Here is a 21976-nt window from a genome sequence, read left to right on the forward strand (position 1 = left end):
TATGTTTTGTTTTTCCTCACATGCATTTCTTCTGTTTTTGAACACCTTAGGTTGGGAATCTCTCTTCAGGCTTGCCTTCTGCAAATTGTTGGCTACAGAAACCTTATCGCAGATGTGGAAAAACTGCGCAGAGAACCCTATGATTCTGATAACCCCCAACATGAAGAAATGCTTTTGAAGGTTAGACCCCGAACACATTTCAGTGCTTTTCTTAGGTCAGCTAAGCTCTGCCAAGTACCTGCTAAGTGCTAGACACTGCTCTGACAGGGAGGATACAAAGATGAATAAGACACGGGCGTATAACTGGTTGGTAAAGCCTACTTTGCTTGCTGGTTCAGATGTAGGAGGTAACTTCTTCATTAGAAAATTCACGTGGGAAGCTAAATGTAAAGCCAATTTTTTTTTTAAATCTGAGAGATCATCAGAGGTGATTTCCATGAGTGCTCATATTCTGGCTCAGGTTTAGGCTGTTTAACTGTATTGAAAGCCAGTAGGAGAAAGAGCATTTGTCAAAGAGTGACCTGGGATTTCCATTTATGACTTTTAATAGACATCAAAGAAGATTAAGTTGGTTTCTGCTTCAGCAATAGCCCTCTTGGGAAATTACTTAAGATCTTATTGCTGATTATTTATTCATGTAACTTGGAGAGTATCAGAAGAGGAGGTTAAGGTTTATATCTGGTTTATTAAAACTCTTGGAAGAACAATATGCACTTGTAAATACTTCTTCTGGCTGTTAAAGCAAAGCCTTAAAGATCTTATATGATCCGATGTACATTAAACACCAATAAAACTTGACCTCAAAACACTGAATTTGGAACTTAAGAAATTAAGACCCAACCTTTAGAACTATTCGTCTGAAATATTTTCTAAATTCACTTCTGAAAATAGATGCTTTTTAGGATGGAGTGCTTCCTTGTCCTTTGCTAGAATACAAAAGACACTAACAGAATCGGAAGGAAACATTCGTTTAACTGCCGTAAGTTTATCTTATTGAAAAATGTCAATAGGAGCTGTAATTTTGTGTGAAGGAGTGCGTGCTTTTGTGTATGTAAATACTTACGCAGATGACTTGTCTCTGCTAATTAGTGCTACATCTGATGTGAATCCCTGAAAATGAAAGAAGGCTCAATCTTAGCAGTTTTTCTTCTTCCCTTTCTGCTCTGCTTAAATTTAGCTAATCTACTGGCTGAGCTTCATTTCCTGCTATTGCCTTTTTTATCTTATTTTCTGATAGAAGTAGTCGAGTTCAATTAAAATGACCTTAAGGTGAGAAATAAGAGGTGAACGAAAGAGAAAAGAAGTGGAAAAAATAGCAGAGTGGCCACAGGCAGCTGAAGAATTCATTAGAATGGCCGTGATGCCTTCAGAATGAGTGACATGCGGGTGCGAGCTGCACACCATCTTAGCTGACCTGTTGTATGGTTGCTGTACATAGTGGGTTTTCAACAAATACGGGTGAATGAATGAATTACTGTGGTTCATTAGATACTAAAAGTCAGGAACTTTTTTTTTTTTTAAGATTTTATTTGACAGAGAGACAGTCGGTGAGAGAGGGAACACAAGCAGGGGGAGTGGGAGAGAAAGAAGCAGGCTCCCAACCGAGGAGCCTGATGTGGGGCTCGATCCCAGAACGCCAGGATCATGCCCTGAGCCAAAGGCAGACGCTCAACGACTGCGCTACCCAGGCGCCCCAGAAAGTCAGGAACTTTTATAATATACCTTTTATCTGTGGTCATGATTTGAGTTTGTTATGTATTATTTTTTACTGGCACAGCTGTAGGAGGTAAGCAGGGTGATGGCTGGTAGCTACAGTAAGCAAACTACAAGCATTTCAGTTCAGATTCTGATCCATATGGCTAGTAAGTTATAAAGCCACAACTGTCCACTGCTGCCTTAAGCACTGTGAGGAAAGGCATCTTTTCTGCAATCTAACTGGGGAGATACTATGCATCTACAAAAATCACTAATCCTTATCCATAGAACTCCCTCAAAATAGCTCTTGAATCTTTCCCAAGCCCACCACCTTATTCTAGCATTATCTCCAGCTTGGGCCATTATAATAGCCTTTTTTTTTTTTTTTAAGATTTTATTTATTTATTTGACAGATATAGAGACAGCCAGCGAGAGAGGGAACACAGGCAGGGGGAGTGGGAGAGGAAGAAGCAAGCTCCCAGTGGAGGAGCCTGATGTGGGGCTCAATCCCAGGACTCTGGGATCACGCCCTGAGCCGAAGGCAGACGCTTAACGACTGAGCCACCCAGGCGCCCCTATAATAGCCTTTTAATTCTGCCACTAAGTATTAGCTTCCTCCCTTCCACCTACTAAAATACTGTGGAGGAATTAGTCATGTTATTGCCTAGGTTAAAAACTTCAGGTTCCCTGTATCTGACAGAAGAAATCCCATGCATCTTCACATGGCATTTTGGACCCTTTCCAATCTATTTCTCCAAGGTGTATCTCCTGTATCCTCCATGCTCCGTCACTCACCTTGACCCAGAACAGGCCGTGCCATCCCATATGCCCAGGTTCCCTCTATTACCTATTATTCTCACAGCAAAAGCCAGCTCTTTTTAAAATCCTTACTCATTCGATTTTGAAATCTTTTCTAGTTTCCCCAAGAACACTTAGGAGTGGGATCTTTATTCTCTTCTTTAGTTTATTCAAATTCCAAGTATGATAATGAAATCAGTAATAATAAAGCATTAAGTGAATATTTAGCACACGTTAATCATTACAGTAAATGTTTTACAGCATTATTTCATTTAACGGTCACAATAACCTTGTGGTAAGATATTGGTATTATCCCCATTTTCAGGGAGGAGGATGAGACCAGGCAGTTAAGTGCTGCCCAAGCTCACACAGTTAGAAAGGGCTCCATACTACTGCACTACACTACCTCCCAAGGGAGAAGCCATGTCTGTTCCCATTTGTATTTTGAGAGGCTGGCCCGTGGTTTGTGTTTAACTGCCTGATCTTAGGCTGCTTCATCTTTAAAATGGGTAGTAATAGCCTTGTTACCTACTTCATAAATTGTTTAGATCAAGCGTCAGCAAACTAAAGCCTGTGAGCCAAATCTGGCCTGCCATCCATTTTTGTAAGTAAAGTTTTATTGGAATATGTCCATTCATTGATGTATGTACTATCTGTGGCTGCTTTTGTATTACAGTGGCAAAATTAAGTAATTGCAGCAGCGACCGTTTGGCCACCAAAGCCTAAAATATTTACTCTCTGGCCCTTTACAGGCAAAGTTTGCCAACCCTTGATGTAGAGGCTTAGGTAATATATTGTCATATTGATTTAAAAAAACGGGAGACCATTATCAATGCTTATAGTGTTAAAGTATTTAAAAAAACCTGGATTTTATGATCAAATATAGGGTGAGATGAAACTGAATAACATTATGTTCATATAGCACTGTCTATAGGAGTTATTCAAATAGACAAGTCTATTAAACATTTGCTAACCACATTAATAATAAAGTGAAAATTCTAGGTTGGAGTCATGTACTTAACAGGAAAAAAAAAAAAAAAAGGAGTTCCTGGGTGGCTCGGTCACTTGAGCATCCAACTCTTGATGTCAGCTCACGTCCTGATCTCAGGGTTGCGGGATCAAGCCCCACGTTGTGCTCCGCACTGAGTGTGAAGCCTGCTTAAGATTCTCTCTCTCCCTCTGCTCCCCCCCATCTAAAACAAAACAAAACAATACAAAACCCAAAATTAAAAGATCCTCTCCTGAGGGAAGAGATAATCCCAAGGTGGCCTTGGTGGGAGGCTGTTTCTCCTTGAATGAATGGGTAGACAAATGGCCTTGCCCTTGCTCTTCCGCAGCAGACCTGAGACAAGGGGAAATGTTGAAATAAGCTTGTGGTAAAGGCTCAGTGCAAAGAGAACAAACAGAGCGTAGGCCATGATCGATGACGGTCTGACTCAGGGTGCAGCTTCCACACCTGTAGCTTGTCATCTGCCACAGGAATCACCCTTTCTGTCTCTGGTCTCCTGCCTCTAGCAGGTAACTTTGTAATAACTCCACTCCCAACAACATAGTTTAGATGGCTGAACTCCACAGAGCCCCCCATCAGAGGCCCGCCACCTTTGTTCAGATTTCTGGTCAGCTCCATACATGCAAGAAAGGACCTCACCCTTCAGGGCCACCCTGCCTCCTCCCCTTACTTTTTCAGGGAAAAGCCTATCAGAAGAGAATCCAGTAGCTCATTCTTACAGGAAATGTACACGTGGTAGCACTTCAGATAGGCACTTAAGCGTAACTGACTTTCATTTTTTGAGAAAGTAACCCTTATTAAAGCAGAAAGGCTTAAGAATTAAGAATGGGATGGGGCGCCTGGGTGGCGCAGCAGTTAAGCGTCTGCCTTCGGCTCAGGGCGTGATCCCAGCATTATGGGATCGAGCCCCACATCAGGCTCCTCCACTATGAGCCTGCTTCTTCCTCTCCCACTCCCCCTGCTTGTGTTCCCTCTCTCGCTGGCTGTCTCTCTCTCTGTCGAATAAATAAAATCTTCAAAAAAAAAAAAAAGAAGCAAAACTGCTTTTGAAAGAAAAAAAAAAAAAAAGAATGGGGGCGCCTAGGTGGCTCGGTCGTTAAGTGTCTGCCTTCGGCTCAGGGTGTGATCCCGGCGTTCTGGGATCGAGCCCCACCTCAGGCTCCTCCGCTGGAAGGCTGCTTCTTCCTCTCCCGCTCCCCCTGCTTGTGTTCCCTCTCTCGCTGGCTGTCTCTATCTCTGTCAAATAAATAAATAAAATCATAAAAAAAAAAAAAAGAATTAAGAATGGTTTTTAGGCATTGGTCTAGTCTGTCGTGATACATGAAATTAATACAATGGAATCTCTTTTTTAAGCATCATTCAAACTTCTTACCCCCCCAAATTATTCCCCTAATGAATGAGGTTTATAACCTACCTATAGAAATGAAATGTTCGCTGTTGCCATTTCACTCCACTGTGTAGGGCCCTGAGATTACTTTGAATTATTGGCCAAATGAGTGCAATGAGCTTTACCAAGTTTTTCCTTTCGTTCTTTTTTTTTTTTTCATTGTGGCAGTAACCAAATCAGTTCCTAAAGAATTTTTAAAAAGAGGGCCTTTTCTAATTTTTTTTTTAGTGCTCCTCTGTTGAACTCAAACATTTTCTGTCCTGATGAATGCAAAGCACTGGCAAATTTTCATATGCATGATATAAAAAGAGATTTCTTATACTCACCTTTGCTATTTTGCTTTCAAGCAGGATAGATTTACTTTCTTCCCTCTGAATTTTTTCTCTCACCCTTTAGACTGCATTTACCTGTTGTGCCACTAACATATTGTATCCTTTGAATTATACCTTTTTTTTTTTTTTTGGTGTTTCCTGTCACTGAATATTTTCTTCTATACTGTGTCAGATGTGACAATTCACTATAAAGCAAGCTATTTCTGTATTACTATTCTCTGTAAGATTTAAAATCCATACAACACAGAATAAACAATTTAGAAGTTGAATTATGTCTGAAATAGTAACAAGAAAATTTTACATTTGTATTTGTCCCTGTCTATAATAAAGATTTATTATTAATAGTCTAAAAAGTAAATTTGCTTACATGCCCATCTCTATTTGTTAGAAGGAATAATTTGAGCATTATATATTTATGCAGTGGTGGGTCTCACTCTTTCTCAAGTAATAGTATGTGCTGAATCTTTCTCTAGAAAACTCGGGAAAATAGAACCCACATAGTGTTTACACTTTGTATCTGTCAATTAATATATACTGAGTGGAATTAAAATTCTTTTAGGTAACTCTTAAAAATGATCATATATTTTGAGGTTTATTTATTCATGAACACGAGTGATCCTCCTTTATCCAGCTCTATGATGCTTGTTTATTCTCACCTCTGCTACAGGTGAGAAATGAAACTCAAGTCAATCCACTTTTCTTTTTGTTGATAATGCTGTAAAAATAATACATGGCCTCAAATTTTTCCCTGTTCACCCCTTACCTTCTTTTGTGGGTGATTATACAGTTATATGTTTTTATTAGAAATTAAAACAGAAAGATATAAAACACTTAAACATACAAGTACACATTCCATAGCCTCCTGAGTAATGACATCGTCACGTCATGCAGGCTCTGGAAAATTCCACTGTATACTCATGAGAAGATCAGAGGGAAAAGGCAAATAACCTCCTAGTTTTACTATGGAATAGTTTTTACCTCCCAGGCCCTCTGAAAAGGTCTTGGAGTCCCTCCAGGGAGTCTTCAGACCATACTGAGAACTGCTGTCATAGATCACTGAAATATGATCAACTCTATATCCAGCTTTGTAAAGCTCCTCCTAATAATGTAGTTTACAAAATCTGCCATAGGAAAGAGTGTTTGTGTTTACATCAACAGGCTTTCTGTCTTGTCTTCCAGTTATGGAAATTCTTGAAGCCCAATACTCCATTGGAATCTCGGATTTCTAAGCAGTGGTGTGAAATTGGTTTCCAAGGTGATGATCCTAAAACAGATTTTCGAGGAATGGGACTTCTGGGCCTATACAATTTGCAGTAAGTAAAATGGAGAAGGGTCGAACATTAAAAAGTGATGTCCTGGTCATGTGGAAATGACAAAGTTGAGTTACTAGTTCCAAAAGCCACTTCGCAGAAAACTCCAAGAAAACACTGAAGTCCCCTGAGAGATAACTCAGGTTCCTAAAATTTAAAAAGCTCTTCCTTTTCTTTGGCAAACTTCATTGTGTTTTACAAGTGGATCTCAAATGTTTTTATTTTTAATTTTGTATTATGAAAAAATTTAAGTAGATACAAAAACAAATGGAAGACTGTAAGGAACTCCCTTATACTGCCCAGATTTTGAAACACCTGCAATAAAATCCTATATTGTTTGTCATTTTGCCCTCGCATTTCAATATGTAGCTCTAAAAAAAATCAATATTACCTTATATTAACCACAGTGCCATCATCACACCTAACAAAATTAACAGTGATTCCTTGGTGTCATCTGTATCCAGTCCATATTAAAATTTCCCAGCTCTCTCAAAAATGTCTTTTTATGGCTGGTTTCTTCCAATCCAGTTCCATATGAATATCTACACATTGCACTTGGTTATTATGTCTCTCCCCGTCTGCCTTCTCCTTTTGCCCCCTCCCCAATGTCATAAATTGTGCAAGATCCCAAGTCAGTTGTCCTCTAAATATCCCATGGTCTGGATTTTCTGAAAACTGGAGGTATTCAGAAAGGCCTGGGTAGGTTCAGGTTGACATACAAGGGCAGCCCGCAGTGTCCCCTTCTCAGTCCTGTGCTGAGAGGGATGGGAGGCATCACAGCCTGATAGCTCCACTGTAAAGTCCCCCATCAGCCCTTTATCCAACCATTTCATCCTTCATTGATCTTCACTGGACCAGTTAATTAATTGTACAAAAAGTGCTTTTCCAATGCTGTGATTCCTCCCACAAATGTTGGCTGGAATTCTGTAAAGACTTGGTTTCCTTCATCAACTATAGTTATTTACTTTCTTTAACATATAGGCAGAACAGATGCTCGATTTTTCTGTTTAGTTGCCAATTATCAGAGTGAGGAGTTGGTGCCCTAGTTCCCTTGTTAGTGACCAAAAAAAAAAATTTTTTTTTACTTTAACTATTTTTTAAATACCATTTTTAATTCATGGTTCTTATATGTTCATCATGATTCAAATAACTGTGTGCTCATTCTTTTTTTTCATGTTTAAATTAATTCATATGGGGGCGCCTGGGTGGCTCAGTCGTTAAGCATCTGCCTTTGGCTCAGGGCGTGATCCCAGCGTTCTGGGATCGAGCCCCATGTCAGGCTCTTCTGCTGGGAGCCTGCTTCTTCCTCTCCCACTCCCCCTGCTTCTGTTCCCTCTCTCGCTGGCTGGCTCTCTCTCTATCAAATAAATAAATAAAATCTTTAAAAAAAAAAATTAATTCATATGGAGTCACTATTTTTTAGGCCAAAGGGAGTCCTTTTCAGTTGGTTCTTTGCGCTTTGACACCATCCTATTAGTTAGGATAGCTATGTATTTTTAAAAGAAACAAACCCTGGGACACCTGGGTGGCTCAATCGGTTAAGTGTCTGCCTTCGGCTCAGGTCATGATCCCAGGGTCCTGGGATCAAGTCCCACACTGGGCTCCTTGCTCATCGGGGAGCCTGCTTCTCCCTCTGTCTGCCGTTCCTCCTGCTTGTGTGCTCTCTCTCCCTCTCTGATAAATAAATAAAAGCTTTTTTAAAATAATAAAAAATAAAAGAAGCCTTAGTCATTTTTGATGCACCCCATTTTTCTAGATTTTTGCCTTTATTTTAATTTGGGATGTTTAATAATCACCTATTCGTTTATGAAATGTTGTAAATACCACATTATTATACAACATGAATGAATAAAAAATAAATTTTGAGGACAAAGGTATTGTAATAAATAAGTAGATAACGGATGAGCTTTTGAATAAGTAGAGCTGAGGAAAAAAAAATAATAAAATCTCTACCTCTGTCTCAACCTCAGTTTCATAAATTGAAAGTCCAAACAAACTTTACAACTTTACAACTTCTCTGAAAGAGAAAATCTTTCAGATATGTAGGGAGGGATCCCTTAAAGACACACACACACACAAAAGCACAAGCTATAAAACAAAAATCAATACATCTCACACATTAAAAGATAAGCCACCATAAACAACATGAAAAGACAAGCCAAGTCTAACACTCACATAAATGATAAAGGATCCCCATCCAGTATATTATTCTCTGTAGGGTTATTTGTCTTATTTGAAGACATTTTTAGATATGCTGGACCAAAAAATATAAACAGATAAGACACAAAAGACATCCAGGTTTTCTAGATGGTCAATGAAAGTATGAAAAGAGACTCAGTTTCATTAATAATCATGGACATGTGTATTACAACCGCTGACTGTGGTCTGAAATTTTCTGAGAGAAAATTTAAGAGCTTGTTTTATACTTCAGCTTTATGTGGGAAATATATACACTTCAAATTCAATAACACATGCTGATGTTTCATTTTGTTACTGTCTTTATGAAATACTTTTTGTGATATATTTTATAATGTATGTAACTGTATTTTTAAGAAATTTCATTGCCCTTTTTCCCCAGGATAGAATTTTGCTTTTAGCACCATATTTTCCATTCATCCAGAATTCAAATACCCATGAATATTGTCCAAGAAAAATGCACTTGAAGTACATCATCTCTCACCTCCTCTACTCTCTTCCTCTCTGTCCCTTGGCTGTCACAGCCCCTCCACATGTCCTCTCATCCAGGCTGCCTTCTGCCTTCTGACAGGCCTCATCCTCCCCCCTCATCTATAACCCTTCTTACTACAAATATCCTTAGCTCCCCGGGGAATGGCAAAGTTCATAACTAAAATTTCAAACCTGTGGCGCCTGGGTGGCTCAGTCGGTTAAATGTCTGCCTTCAGCTCAGGTCATGATCCCGGGGTCCTGGGATCAAGCCCTGCAACAGGCTCCCAGGGAGCCCGCTTCTCCTTCACTCTCTGCCTGCCACTCCCCCTGCTTGTGCTTTCTCTCTCTTTCTCTGTCAAGTAAATAAATAAAAATCTTTAAAAATAAAAAGCTTCAATAAAATTTCAAACCCACTCGATACATTCCTAGGTCTGTGTAGGTTTTATAACTGCCCTATTATACTGTCATTATATTTGGAAAAGTCTATTATGAAAAGCTGTCTGTTCTCTGGAGAGCTGAAACAAGTGGGAATCTTCTGCTGGTGTCTACCTCTGAATGCAAAATGGCCTGAAACTGGATTAAAATGAATGCATCCGACAGGTATGGAGCTGTTGTTTTCTTTCCTTCCAACTACAGGTATTTTGCAGAAAGGGATGCTGCAGCAGCTCAGCAAGTCCTCTCTGACTCTCTTCATCCAAAATGCAGGTAACTGCTGAAAATAAGGATGGATTAGGGTTTATGGATTAGGTAGGAGGAACTTCTCCTCCAAAGATACGTCAGTGGAATTCTCAGGAGCATCAACCCGCCAGAAGGGAGGCTTAAAGCTCTTTCAAAAGAGCCCTTTGGACAAATACTGAATAGGAGGGTTAAAACTGCAGGTACAGGATTCAGGATGTAAAGTGGCACCGTTCAAGTGAGAGGAGTATTTAAAGGGACTGACAACATCGCTGGAATCCAGAGGACTAAGGAGTTGGGCAGGAGAGGAGAAAGAGTCTCAAAGAAAGATTTCAGAGACAAGGGAGCACAATGGGGTAACAGAGGGGAGACTGGGAGCCACGAAGTCAGGGGCCAACTGAGAAAATCCAGAATGCTGAGGCTTTTTTATCTTCCTTGGTAAAAATCTAGATTCTAAATATTTTTCATTTTCATTTACCTTCCTAAATTTTTCTTTCTTTAACTGATTACATGAAGGGATATCACTAAAGAGGAAATAAGGTATTTTTTGTTTGCTTTTGTGTTTTGTTGCTTTTTTTTCATTTTAGAATAAGTATGGGTAAGAATTTTTACAGAAATATAAATTCATGAAAATTTTTCAAAAAACAAACATTTTCCAACTTTTTATCTAATATACTTCATTATATTTAGGTTGTGTTTTAGTGAAGGAAAACCACATTAGACCAACCTAACAGAAAATATCAAAGAACCTTTGTACAGTCATGGCTGTACCTAATCGGAGAACCATGTTGAGCACTGCACCTAATGGCTGAACACGTCACCACACATGCTGTGACCTCATCTACTCCCCAGAGAGGGACATTTTATTTGGAAGTTTTGTTGCATAGAGCAATTTTGTTCTTCTATGTATTTCTAATTTCATTATTATAAGTAGTAGTTACTGTATATAAGGAGTTCTGCCATTTTGCAGTCATGCTTTTATATCACTTTTTTCTCTTCAGCATGCCAAGTTCCTTGCTAGTGTTCATATTTAATAAATCAACCCAAAATTATATCATACCATTCTCAAAAGTCAGAAACTGGTTAACTTTGTCCCCACCACCTTACTATTATATTTATTCAAGCTTCATTTGGCTTAGGTTCATTAAATTACACTATACTTTCTAAATTTGTATTTATAAGATTTCCATTTTCTTTACCTTTTATTTATTTGAGAAAAACAGTAAAATCACTTAGCTCTTTCTTGATATATATAGTACATGGTTGAAATCAAGCTATTTTAAGTTTTTTAACTCCATTTTCTGAATTGCATATTTCTGTAATGTAGAGACTCTGAACTTACTCTAATTAAAATTGTCTTGGGGAGTCTGTGTCTAAACTCAGGTATGCCTGGAAGAGCATCAGAAAAACACATGAACCCTCCATGGTCGTTGGCAAGTGACAATAAGCTTGAAATATTTTTTTGATTAATCATTATAGGGTGATAAATTTTAGCTGTGAGCCATTCTTAAAGCTAGGCTTTGTAGTTTTATTTCTCATGTCAACCATCAGAGACAACATATTTGAGAGTTTATGTGTGAATACTCTTATTTAAGAAGAGACTACAATGTGTGTGCGTATGTGTGCGTGTGTGTGTGTGTGTGTGTGTGTAGGCATATAGATAAGCCACCACGCTTTGTCCCTCAAGCCACTATAAAATTTAGTAGATGAACTTCAAATATTAATCACTTCATATTGATGGTAAATGTCAGTAAAAACAAATCAGAATGTTTTGAAAATGCTATTCTCCTTCACAACGTCTAAAATAAGTATCTATTGACCACTTGTGATAGCAACGTAGGTTCTGTCAGGCCCTGAATATTTCAGGTGTCGAGCAGCAATGTACACTAAGGAAACTCTCCCCAGTCTACCCAACAACAAGTATTATATACATTGCTGTTATTGCCCTCGTAAACTTCCATCTGTTAAGTCCTAAAGTAGCTTGAGGAACCTAAGTACATTCAAGCTTAAGAGGAGAATTTTGCCTGTTGGATTGTTTGTTGTTGTTGCTATTGTTGTGTGTTTCCTGAAGAAAGGGATTCATTCTATTTGGTACAGGATATCCTGTAAGTGATTAAATGAGTGGGGGTCATTTGGCCTTTTCTTTTATTTCCAATGCAGAAAGAGACTTTATTTAACAGATGCAAAGACACTATGTATTTATAAAGCTTTGTTAAGAGAAAATAGGTGCTTATAAATTTGTCTATTTAAAGTTTCTTAAATTTCACTCCTAACTCAGTTTAGTTCAGATATGAGTCTTTTAAGTAAAAATCTCCTAATGCCTTTTTGGCTGGCTGGTTGGTTAGTTGGCTTGCAGGCAGTTACACTTTAAAAAGAAGTGGCATATTTTAAAATGAATGAAAAGCAGTTACTTTGAATTACAACCAGTCATTTACAGAGTAGAAAGTACATATAGTTAAATATCAATTTTGCATCATGTTTTTGTGGTCTTTTTCTGCGTGTATCACATGTGTGTCTTTTAATGTAGTGTTTGCAAGGTATTATAAAGAACCCTACTTATATGGAAGTTAAATGTTCATAACTCTAGTTTTAAAATGTTATTTAGTTAAATGCTAACTACATTTTTTTTAGTGTAAAATGAGGATTACATTAGCCACAAAGAGGAGTGGAACATGGTTCCTGTTTACAAAACACTGGCAGTATGGAGTGGGGGAGAATGGGAAGGACTTGCAAGTCCACAAAGAAAAAGAATGCAAGGCAATACTTTCAGAATACTTCTATGATAGAGCCCTTTCTACAAAGTCTTATTCAGAAGCTCAAATTATAACATGGATTAAAATGGAACTGCTATGGTTTAGCTGTCTTAGCTTAGACAGAGGAAATGCCATAGCACTTGTCAGAACAGAGTTTTTAAGACCTATATATCCTTCATTCCTCTCTCCCCGCCCTCCTTCCTTTCACTAGTTCACTACTTTATTCATCAATAAACATTTATTTGGCATCTACAGTAAACCAGACATCACAAATAAGACTGAACAGGATAAATGCCATGAAATAAAACCAAAAGAAATGCAGTCAGGAATTATGAGCGAGCAAGGGAGCATCTGGTTAGAAGAGACATACCATGCAAAGGTTCTTGGAGAAAGTATTGTTTGATAATCAATGATCTCATAAAAAAGCACTTTAGCGCTTCACCTTAAGGACTGTCTCCCACTGCTACACTAAAGGGAACAGAGGATAAGTAGCAGGGCTTTAAATAATCCCATTTCTGAACTCCACATAAATTTTACTGTGGATTTTTAACTGATAAAATTTAAATTGATTAGTATTTGAGAACTAAGTTACAGACATCTCTGCATCTAGTCAACAGTTTTAATATAAACATTAAAAGAGAAAAGTACCGATTACAGATTAAATCTTATTTCTTTATTCATTCACTCAGCAAATTCAGCAAAGCAGAATGGGAGAAGAAAAGGATGGATAAAGCAATTGGGTGAGTGTGGGATTTCATATATAAAGGTTGTCAGTCAGAACCAGAACCAGAAAAAAAAATGTCCTAAGAACACTGTAAAAGATGACAAAGATGAAAAATGTCCTGATGGAAATATATAATCCAGCTGAACTTTTAAAAGAACCTGTTTATATGTTTTGGGATTTATTTGTGTGATTCTATGGTACTACTTTGCCTTTGACCAACTGACAATCTTTACAAAGTTATAAATGTATGGAAATGATTTTCAGAAATCATCACTCAGAATTATATTTGGTAGGGTAGGGCGGCTCAGTTGGTTAAGCATCCGACTCTTGATCTCAGCTCTGGTCTTGATCTCAGGGTTATGAGTTCAGGCCCTGAGTTGTGCTCCATGCTGGGTGTGGAGCCTACTTTTAAAAAAAAAGAACTGGGGGCGCCTGGGTGGCTCAGTCGGTTAAACAGCTGCCTTCGGCTTAGGTCATGATCCCAGGTTCCTGGGATGGAGCCCCACATCAGGCACCCTGCTCAGCAGGTAGCCTGCTTCTCCCTCTCCCTCTGCCTGCCACTCCCCCTGCTTCTGCTCCATCTCTCTCTCTGTCAAATAAATAAAATCTTAAAAAAAACCTGTATCTGGTAGTTCTTTTTTTTAAGGATTTTGATCAAGCATCAGGCTATTAGATTATAAATTTACTTTATTAGGTTTTTTTTAATGCCCCATTTCATTCAAAAATATTTCTGAATGGAGAAGTCCTATTTTTTATGTGCTGGATTTATATTACCCAGAGACTTAAGACCTCAATTCCATTTAATTTTTGGTAGCCATGTAGAAAAGGAACTAGGAAATATACCCTGAGTGTCAAGATACTTAAATTTTGCCTCATTTAAAAGTAATATATGACTTATTATGAAAAATAAAGAAAATACAGGAAAGCAAACAAAAAAATCACCCCTGTCTCATTCCTCCAACATAACATAGTAATATTTGGTGGCACTTCATTCTCGCCCTCTTTTTGTGAACACCTGTGAGCATATAATAAAACCTAGATGGTTTCATACATAATGTTTCCAACTTAAACAGTCTATAGGAATACAGTATTTATTGGCTGTAATATATGAGATTACCAAAATTTATTTCACCAGTCATCTTTTTTTAGAATATCTGAATAGTTTCCATGTCTTTGCCATTATAAATAATGCTATAATGAGTATCCTTGAGTATAAAGCTCTTCGTTTCTGATTTTTTTTTCTCTCATATATTTGGAAATGAAATTACCAAATCAAAGAATATGACTCTTAATTCCCTTGGTTACCTTACTGGCATTTTCTAGTAAGTTACAACATTCAGGGTAAAGATTGGGAAGAAAGGGAATGGCAATCTGCCACTGGTAATTTAGCAGTAATTTAAAAATTAGGTTATTTTTAAATGCATACGTGACACACAGTTGGTTTTGTGGTTTGCACTTTGCAGGTACTCATTTGCAATTGTGGGCATCAATATAACTGATCTGGCATATAATCTACTGGTGAGCGGAGCTCTAAAAACTCACTTCTACAACATCGCCCCAGAAGCTCCAACACTGTCTCATTTCCAGCAAACATTCTGTAAGTGTCCTGTTGCTAAATTATCAATATAGTTTCTATGGAACATTCTACGCAAAGAGCAAAGCTGAGAGATCTTAGTGATTTGGCTGCTTTGGGATCTTTGAACTTACCCTTTGGTATTAATTTTGTTGTTGTTTTCTCATTTAAAACCGTAGAGTAATATTTTCAGGCATCGTGGATGTTTCTCTTTCCCAGTTCTTGCATAATATCCACTGTATCAACTTCTGATCTGGGTATCTCTCTCCCTCTGACCCAGCATGGCATAGCACGTAAGAGTGCAGGTTCGGAAGACAGCCTGAGTTGACTCTGAGATCTATGTTTACCAACCATGCCTAGGTTATGTCAGGTATAAAGAGTCCTTTCCTCAAAGAGTTGCTATGAAGATAAAGTGAGATCATGGATGAAAAGTTTTTATTAGCTCACTACATAGTTAGTGCTCAGTGAACATAAGAAAGAGGAGGTGTTGGTTTAGTGGGTGATACTGATGACGGTGGAGCTGTCAACAGCCTTACTTTTCCTACCACCCCTAGTACTGCTACAGAAGGAAGTTATTAACGAGGGGCATCCTTTGGGATTGCAGTTATACTGAGGTTTCAGAAGATAAAAACTGACACTGTATGACAGAGCCCTGGGATGGTATTTTCTATTCTTAGAGACAGAATCCTAAAATCTGAATGTCACTGTGACCCTTGTGGGTCCAGACACAACCTGGTTTGGAGGAACATGGAAAGACGTTCCAAGTCACTAAGCAACCCAGGCAATTTGAAGGAAAAATGTCATTTAAACCATGCTTACTGCTCTAAGGGCCTTATACCCAGGATTTCTTAGAAATTTCCTAAGAAAATTTCAATGTTTTTCTTCTTTAAATTTTTTCAGCTCTTCTCTTCTGTTAATTTGCTGAGCAGGTCTGCCACTCTAAGTATGATTAAGACACAGCTGTTCATCCCAAATCCACTGCAGGGAAACACTTGTCCCCACTTTATTTTTACAATGTGACAGAGTTAACAGCAATTTCTTTTATCTAAACTCCTAAATTAATAGTGATTATGTTATATAGGATTTTGTCTTTTTTAGTGTCTGCTTAATCAGGACTTCTGGTTAGAGATGGCATAATTAATGCATGCATTATGCTCCTTTTGAAACTTCACTAAAGTTAATGTAAAAGGATTTTTCCAAGAAAGCCTAAACCCACAAGAACAGGAAAGATCAGGAACGAGGCAGGAAAAACTTCATTTTGGAAGCTGGAAAACAGATGAAGTGATAACTGATTTAGTAGTCCTGAGAAAGCAAATCCCAAATAGGTAGCATGGAAAAGAAAGAAGCAACCTGATTTATTCCATGGGACCTCCCAAAAGGTTCAAGAATTGGCAGCATTGGGTGTCTCTGGAAATAGGGGTGAAGGCAGGATCAAAAACCACAAGACTGCTTGAAAATATGTTAAGAAACTCTTAGAGGCCCAAATTCCCCTCCCTAGGACACAACTTCTATCCTTACCTGCCCCCCAGGAGAGGCTGGTGGATTATTCTAGAGAGTTAAAAATAAAGGGTCTCTGGTCTGATGAGAATTAGATATAGCTGCTGGCCAACCATATTGAAAGTGATGATGGGGACTGAATCATGCAGGTGCCTTCTCCTTCCCCATTCCTCTAACTTTGGCAGCCAGTCACAAGATTCTCTGGGTTATTGGAGCAGCCCAACATTAAAGAGCTGAAGATGCTGACCTCTGGGGCTCCCCGGTGAAACAACCCAGCCATATCACTCTGTAGTCATGCTCACACTCAAAAAGCCCTACCTACATGCACAAAGCTTCCAATAAGCTTTTAGTCCCTGGCTTTTTATGTAGTAAAAAAATATTCAGACAGCCAAGGATTATCAGATGTCTTAATGTTAAAAACATGTCCTCAAATTCTTCAACACTCCTCCCATTAAGAGGTTGGGTTTATTGGTTCCTCTTACCCCTTGAATCGGGGCTGACCAGTTGGTTGGCCAGTAGAATATAGCAGAGTTAACACTATGTGACTTCCCAAACTATGTTAGAAAAGGTTTTTGCCTGGTTCTCAGGGACTGAGCTATTTTTGAAGGCATGAGCCACCATGAAAGAGAGTCCAAAACAAGCTGAAATAAAGCCACTAGAAGGAAAAGGAAACTATACAGGGAGAGGAAAACTTCAAAACTATGTATCATTAGTATCCCCCAAGGAATTAAGAACAGAAATTGTAATTATGAAACAAGAACAAGGTGCTACAGAAAGAACATTCAGAAGACAAAAGAGCCCTTAGAAATTAAAAATCAGATAGCAAAAATGAAATCACCAAAAAGGATTAGAAGATAAAGCTGAAAACACTCCCAGAAAGTAGAACAAAAAGTATAGATGAAAAATAGAAAATAAAAGTCAAGATATTTAAAGGACCATTTTATAAGTCTTATATATGAATAATGGAATTTCCAGAAAAAGAACAATGACACTAAAGGGAGGGAATCAAAGAAATAAATCAAGAAAAATTTCCAGAACTAAAGGATGAGTTTTCATATTTAAACTAGTAAGCACCAGCACAATAGATTAAAATAGAGTCACACCAAGGTCCATATCACTGTGAAATTTTATGACACCAGAAAGAGATGATTCTAAAAATTTCCAAAGCTGCCACACGAAGAATTGGGAATCAAGATGACACTGGCATTCTCAATAGCAACACTGTATTCTAGAAGACAGTAGAATAATGTCTTCAAAAATTTAAGAGAATGTTTTTTAAAATCTAAGAACATATTATTTCAATTTAGATTTCTATACCCAGGCTAACTTCCAAATTAAGTTTGAGAGAACAATAAAGACATTTTTTTTAAATGCAAAGTCTTAAACATTTTACCTCCTTGTACCTTTATTAAGAAGCTCCTGAAGGATATGTTTTCACAAAGAGAGTAATCCTGAAAGGAATAAATGGGGTCCAGAGAGCAGGAAATCTATCACCAAGTGAAGAGAATCTTCAAGGATGAAGGTGAAGGGAAAGCCCAAGGTGCTATCTGTGCAGCAGGATGAGAATAATAAATCTAGATTTAGCAGGTTGGAAGGCTCTGGCAGAGACTCTTTGAAGAATATGAAATTGATGGAATATCTACATGTTTGAATACACTGCAAAGATGCTGACATAGTTTAGAGTTCATGGGTGAAAACGAAGCAAATAAACAGAGAGGGCAGTTGGCAATACTACACAAAGAAAATTGTTAGAAAATACGTGAGAATGTGGTTGGAATGGGTGAAAGGGAGCTAAATCTTCGTCGTCTTATAAAGGAAGTCCAAAAAATCAAGCAATGGCACTCATGTTATATAAAGCTATGGAGGTCGATAATCGAAAGTATCAGCACAAGAATTGTTATGTTCCTTTAGAGAAGCAATAATTAAGGCAGAAGGTGTTGCTGGTTATGTGTTTGTTTTTTGCAACAAGACTTGTTAAACGACATGACTCTAAACTATGTGCATGTACAACGTAGATAAAAATGAAGAGCAAATTTAAGAATACATATACTTTGTGACCTGTTAAAAATGGAAAATTAAAGTCCCTTACATATGTGATTATAGCTCCTACTTTGACAACTAGATGATTCTATTCACTCTGACCATTTCTGACAGATATTGAAGTTTTACTACAGATCAGGTTCTGTGCATCTAAAAAAATAATTAAAACATAGTGGAAGAATTTTGTGATTGGGAAGTAAAGATACTGTTTTTAAAAACTGAAAAGGCTTGGGGTTTCTGGGTGGCTCAGTCGTTAAGTGTCTGCCTTCGGCTCAGGGCGTGATCCCACCGTTCCAGGATCGAGCCCCACATCAGGCTCCTCCGCTGGGAGCCTGCTTCTTCCTCTCCCACTCCCCCTGCTTGTGTTCCCTCTCTCACTGGCTGTCTCTCTGTCAAATAAATAAAATCTTTAAAAAAAAAATTGAAAAGGCTTATGACTGGCACAGCTCACTTACTCGGGGAGTTGAGGAAAACTTCCCAAAGCAAATGCCACTTCCCATGAGACCTGAGGGATGAGTGGCAGGAAATCAAGAAATGGTGGCTGAGTGGTCCAGCCACAGGGGGCGGCACAGGCAAAGGCCACAAGACAAAGAACATGGTGGACTCAAGGAACAGAGCATAGGGTTTGAGGAGGCAGGTGACAGAGCTGACAATAGTAAGAGCAGGGATGGGTGGTGGGGAGCACATATCTTGAAGAGCTTTGTAAACCATCTGAAAGAACATCAACAGTAGATAAATAAGTCCCCTTGCTTTGCTTCCCTACCCCTTGTACGTACCCTATTCTATATTTACCATGCTTTTTAGGAAAGCAGTTTTGAGGGAAAATAGAATGAGTTTTAGTTTCAGGCATACTGGGGGTGAGTTCCTTTTGGGAAATCCACATGGAGCTGAATAGGGGACATTCCAGTGTAAGGCCCTGGAGCTCTGAGGAATTATAAGGGCAGATTTGAGATTCATGAGCATTAAGGAAAAAAATCAGAGCCACACAGTGGGGGAGCTTTAACAGAGGAAAATCAAAATTAGAACCATAGGAACTGACTTTTAAAGACAGGCATTTTGTTGTTAGTATTCACTACTGTATCCTCAGCATAGAGCCTGGTACAGAATAGGTACTCAGTAAATATTTTTGGATGGATGGATGAGATGGATGGAAGGGAAGCTAAAATACTGGATAATGTCTTTTGTGGAAGAAAGGAATTCTAGTTCCTCGTGGAAAATTTAGCCTTGGCCTGAACTGACAGGCTTTCAAGACAACCCTAGCCTAGGTGAGTAGCATGCAATAGGGTTACTTATTTCCCAAGGCCCTCACCAGGTTTCAGAAAGAATAGCAATCCCCCTATGAATTGGGATGTACACAGAGGAACTCATGCCTCCCCAGAAGAAGCAAACCGTGCCCTGAATTCACTGTTCCTCCATCAGACATGATCAGTTCTGCACGTTTCCTCCATAATATTCTTGCAATTACCTGTGTCCTTGCTTATGTCTCTGCTGTCTACTAACTGAATGCAGTGAAGCAAAACCAAGATACATTCAAGCAACAACAAATACACTGCAGGCTTGGGTTGGAAAGCCAAATTAGTATTCTAAACAGGTATCTCATCTAGGTGGAAAAAATATAAGAAAATAATAGCTCTATCATTCTGACTTTATAGTATTATTCAGTGAATACCGCACTGCCAAGGCAGTATGCTACAAAGATTGCATTCAATCTAAAGCCCCACTGAACATACAGTTCCACTGAAATGAAGTAAGGCTAGGTGTAGTGAGCACAAGGAAAGTGTAATGATCAGAAGAGGAAAAAGAATTATCTTTCCTTTGGCCTTCAGAAGAAGGGACTGTTCAGTAAGAATAAGAACCAGAGGAAGAGAATACACTAGGAAAGACAGCAGGTACACTGGTGGAAAGTCAGCTGATTTCAAGTTCTTGCTTCCTGCCTCCAGCTATATTGTGTAACTGTACACTATTCAAATATCTTTTCTAAGCCCAATGTTCTCATCTGTTAAATGAAGATATATCTGCACTACCCACTCCACAAAGCTGTTGTAAGAATTAAGAGACTGTAAGCAATGACCTGGCCTCTAGTTCCTCCCTCTACTTTCCATGCCATTTTGTTAGCTTCCTTAGCTAATACATCATCAGCTGAAATTGTCTACCTGGGTGTCTCTCCCCAAGAGACAGAGAATTGGGGAGCACAGGAACTCAACCTTTTCCTTGTATCTGCTGCATATTTGTTATAATTGGCAGATGAGCCAACTGATCAATTGACCAAGTAGATAAAGGAACACTCTATAATGTTATAAAAATGAGTGGAGTTAAATTTTAGTGACCTGAGATTCATCTTCCTGCACTGCAGTGAATCTGGGATGGGAGGACTGCACTTTTAAAAAGTACCCCATAGCATTCGTGGGATACTTCTGGAGTTTGCCCAGTCACTGAAATGGACAGATGACTGAATTCTTTTGGTTAAATAAATTACTGAGATTAGAGGAAACCACTCTCTCTGGGTGTGCACTAAACCCAGCATAACAGTAAACAGACCCCCAGTCGCGGCGTGTGAGAAATGGTGAGGAGAAACAGGAATGCTTAACCTGGAAAAGGGAGCAGCTCAGAGCATAAAAGACACTTCAATTACATGAGCTGGAGAAGGACTGAATTTGTTCCAAGAAATACAGAGTAACAGATTTTGGCCCAGTGTGAGGAAAACCCTTTAAGAATCAGGTTCTTCATCCATGCGACAGGCTAATGTCAGTGTTATCACCAGAAGAGCTCAAGGCTAGATGCTGCCTCCGAGACTCCAAGCACCAGACAGAGCAGAGATGGACTGGACAGCCCCTGGAATTGCTGATACCTGTGATCTGGGGCTTCCCTGATGTCATTAGGTGTCCCTAACAGTGGCAGTGGGCCCTGGGGTGTGGCCCAGAGGCATATGAGTGAGGGTTGGTGTGTGTCCCCATCAAGAGATATTAAAAACAGTCACATCAGTTAATACGTGTGGAGGGCCCAAAGATAATCCAATCCTTAAAAAATGCAATGGTCAAACCCCCAAAATAAGTTTTCTCTCTCCTTACTACCTTTCTTCCTGTAGTTGTAGAGAGACCATATACTTAAAGATGTATAAGCATATTTAGCAATGTAATGAATGAGACACCAAGTTTGTTTGTGGAAGTGGACCAGAATCTGGAGTGTGTTCAGGGTGGGAAAGAAGGTCACTTCTAATTTTGTATTACAGTGAGATATGGTAAAGATTTTTAAAAATACGTTTATGGACCTATGTTAAAAGTTTTCTCGTAAGTAGCTAGTTAATAGAAAAACAAATGGTATTAATTTCTTTCTTTTTTTTTTAAGATTTTATTTATTTATTCGACAGAGATAAAGAAAGCCACCGAGAGAGGGAACACAAGCAGGGGGAGTGGGAGAGGAAGAAGCAGGCTCCTAGCGGAGGAGCCTGATGTGGGGCTCGATCCCATAACGCCAGGATCACGCCCTGAGCCAAAGGCAGACGCTTAACCGCTGTGC

At 38.8% G+C, this 21976-nt stretch overlaps 1 protein-coding gene across 4 annotated transcripts in view; it reads left to right on the forward strand.

The window, feature by feature from the left end:
• ELMOD1 (ELMO domain containing 1) overlaps positions 1-21976 on the forward strand; it is a 62188-nt gene that overhangs the window by 37745 nt on the left and 2467 nt on the right. For all 4 annotated transcript variants that reach the window (XM_026505839.4, XM_057316876.1, XM_057316877.1 and 1 more), the window contains 5 exons: positions 51-180; positions 6401-6534; positions 9835-9903; positions 13316-13366; positions 14814-14947. In XM_026505839.4, coding sequence (XP_026361624.1) covers positions 51-180; positions 6401-6534; positions 9835-9903; positions 13316-13366; positions 14814-14947 — 518 coding nt within the window. The remainder of the gene's footprint in view (positions 1-50; positions 181-6400; positions 6535-9834; positions 9904-13315; positions 13367-14813; positions 14948-21976) is intronic.

The sequence above is a fragment of the Ursus arctos genome, unplaced genomic scaffold (genome assembly GCF_023065955.2).
Source record: "Ursus arctos isolate Adak ecotype North America unplaced genomic scaffold, UrsArc2.0 scaffold_22, whole genome shotgun sequence".
Lineage (NCBI taxonomy): Eukaryota > Metazoa > Chordata > Mammalia > Carnivora > Ursidae > Ursus > Ursus arctos.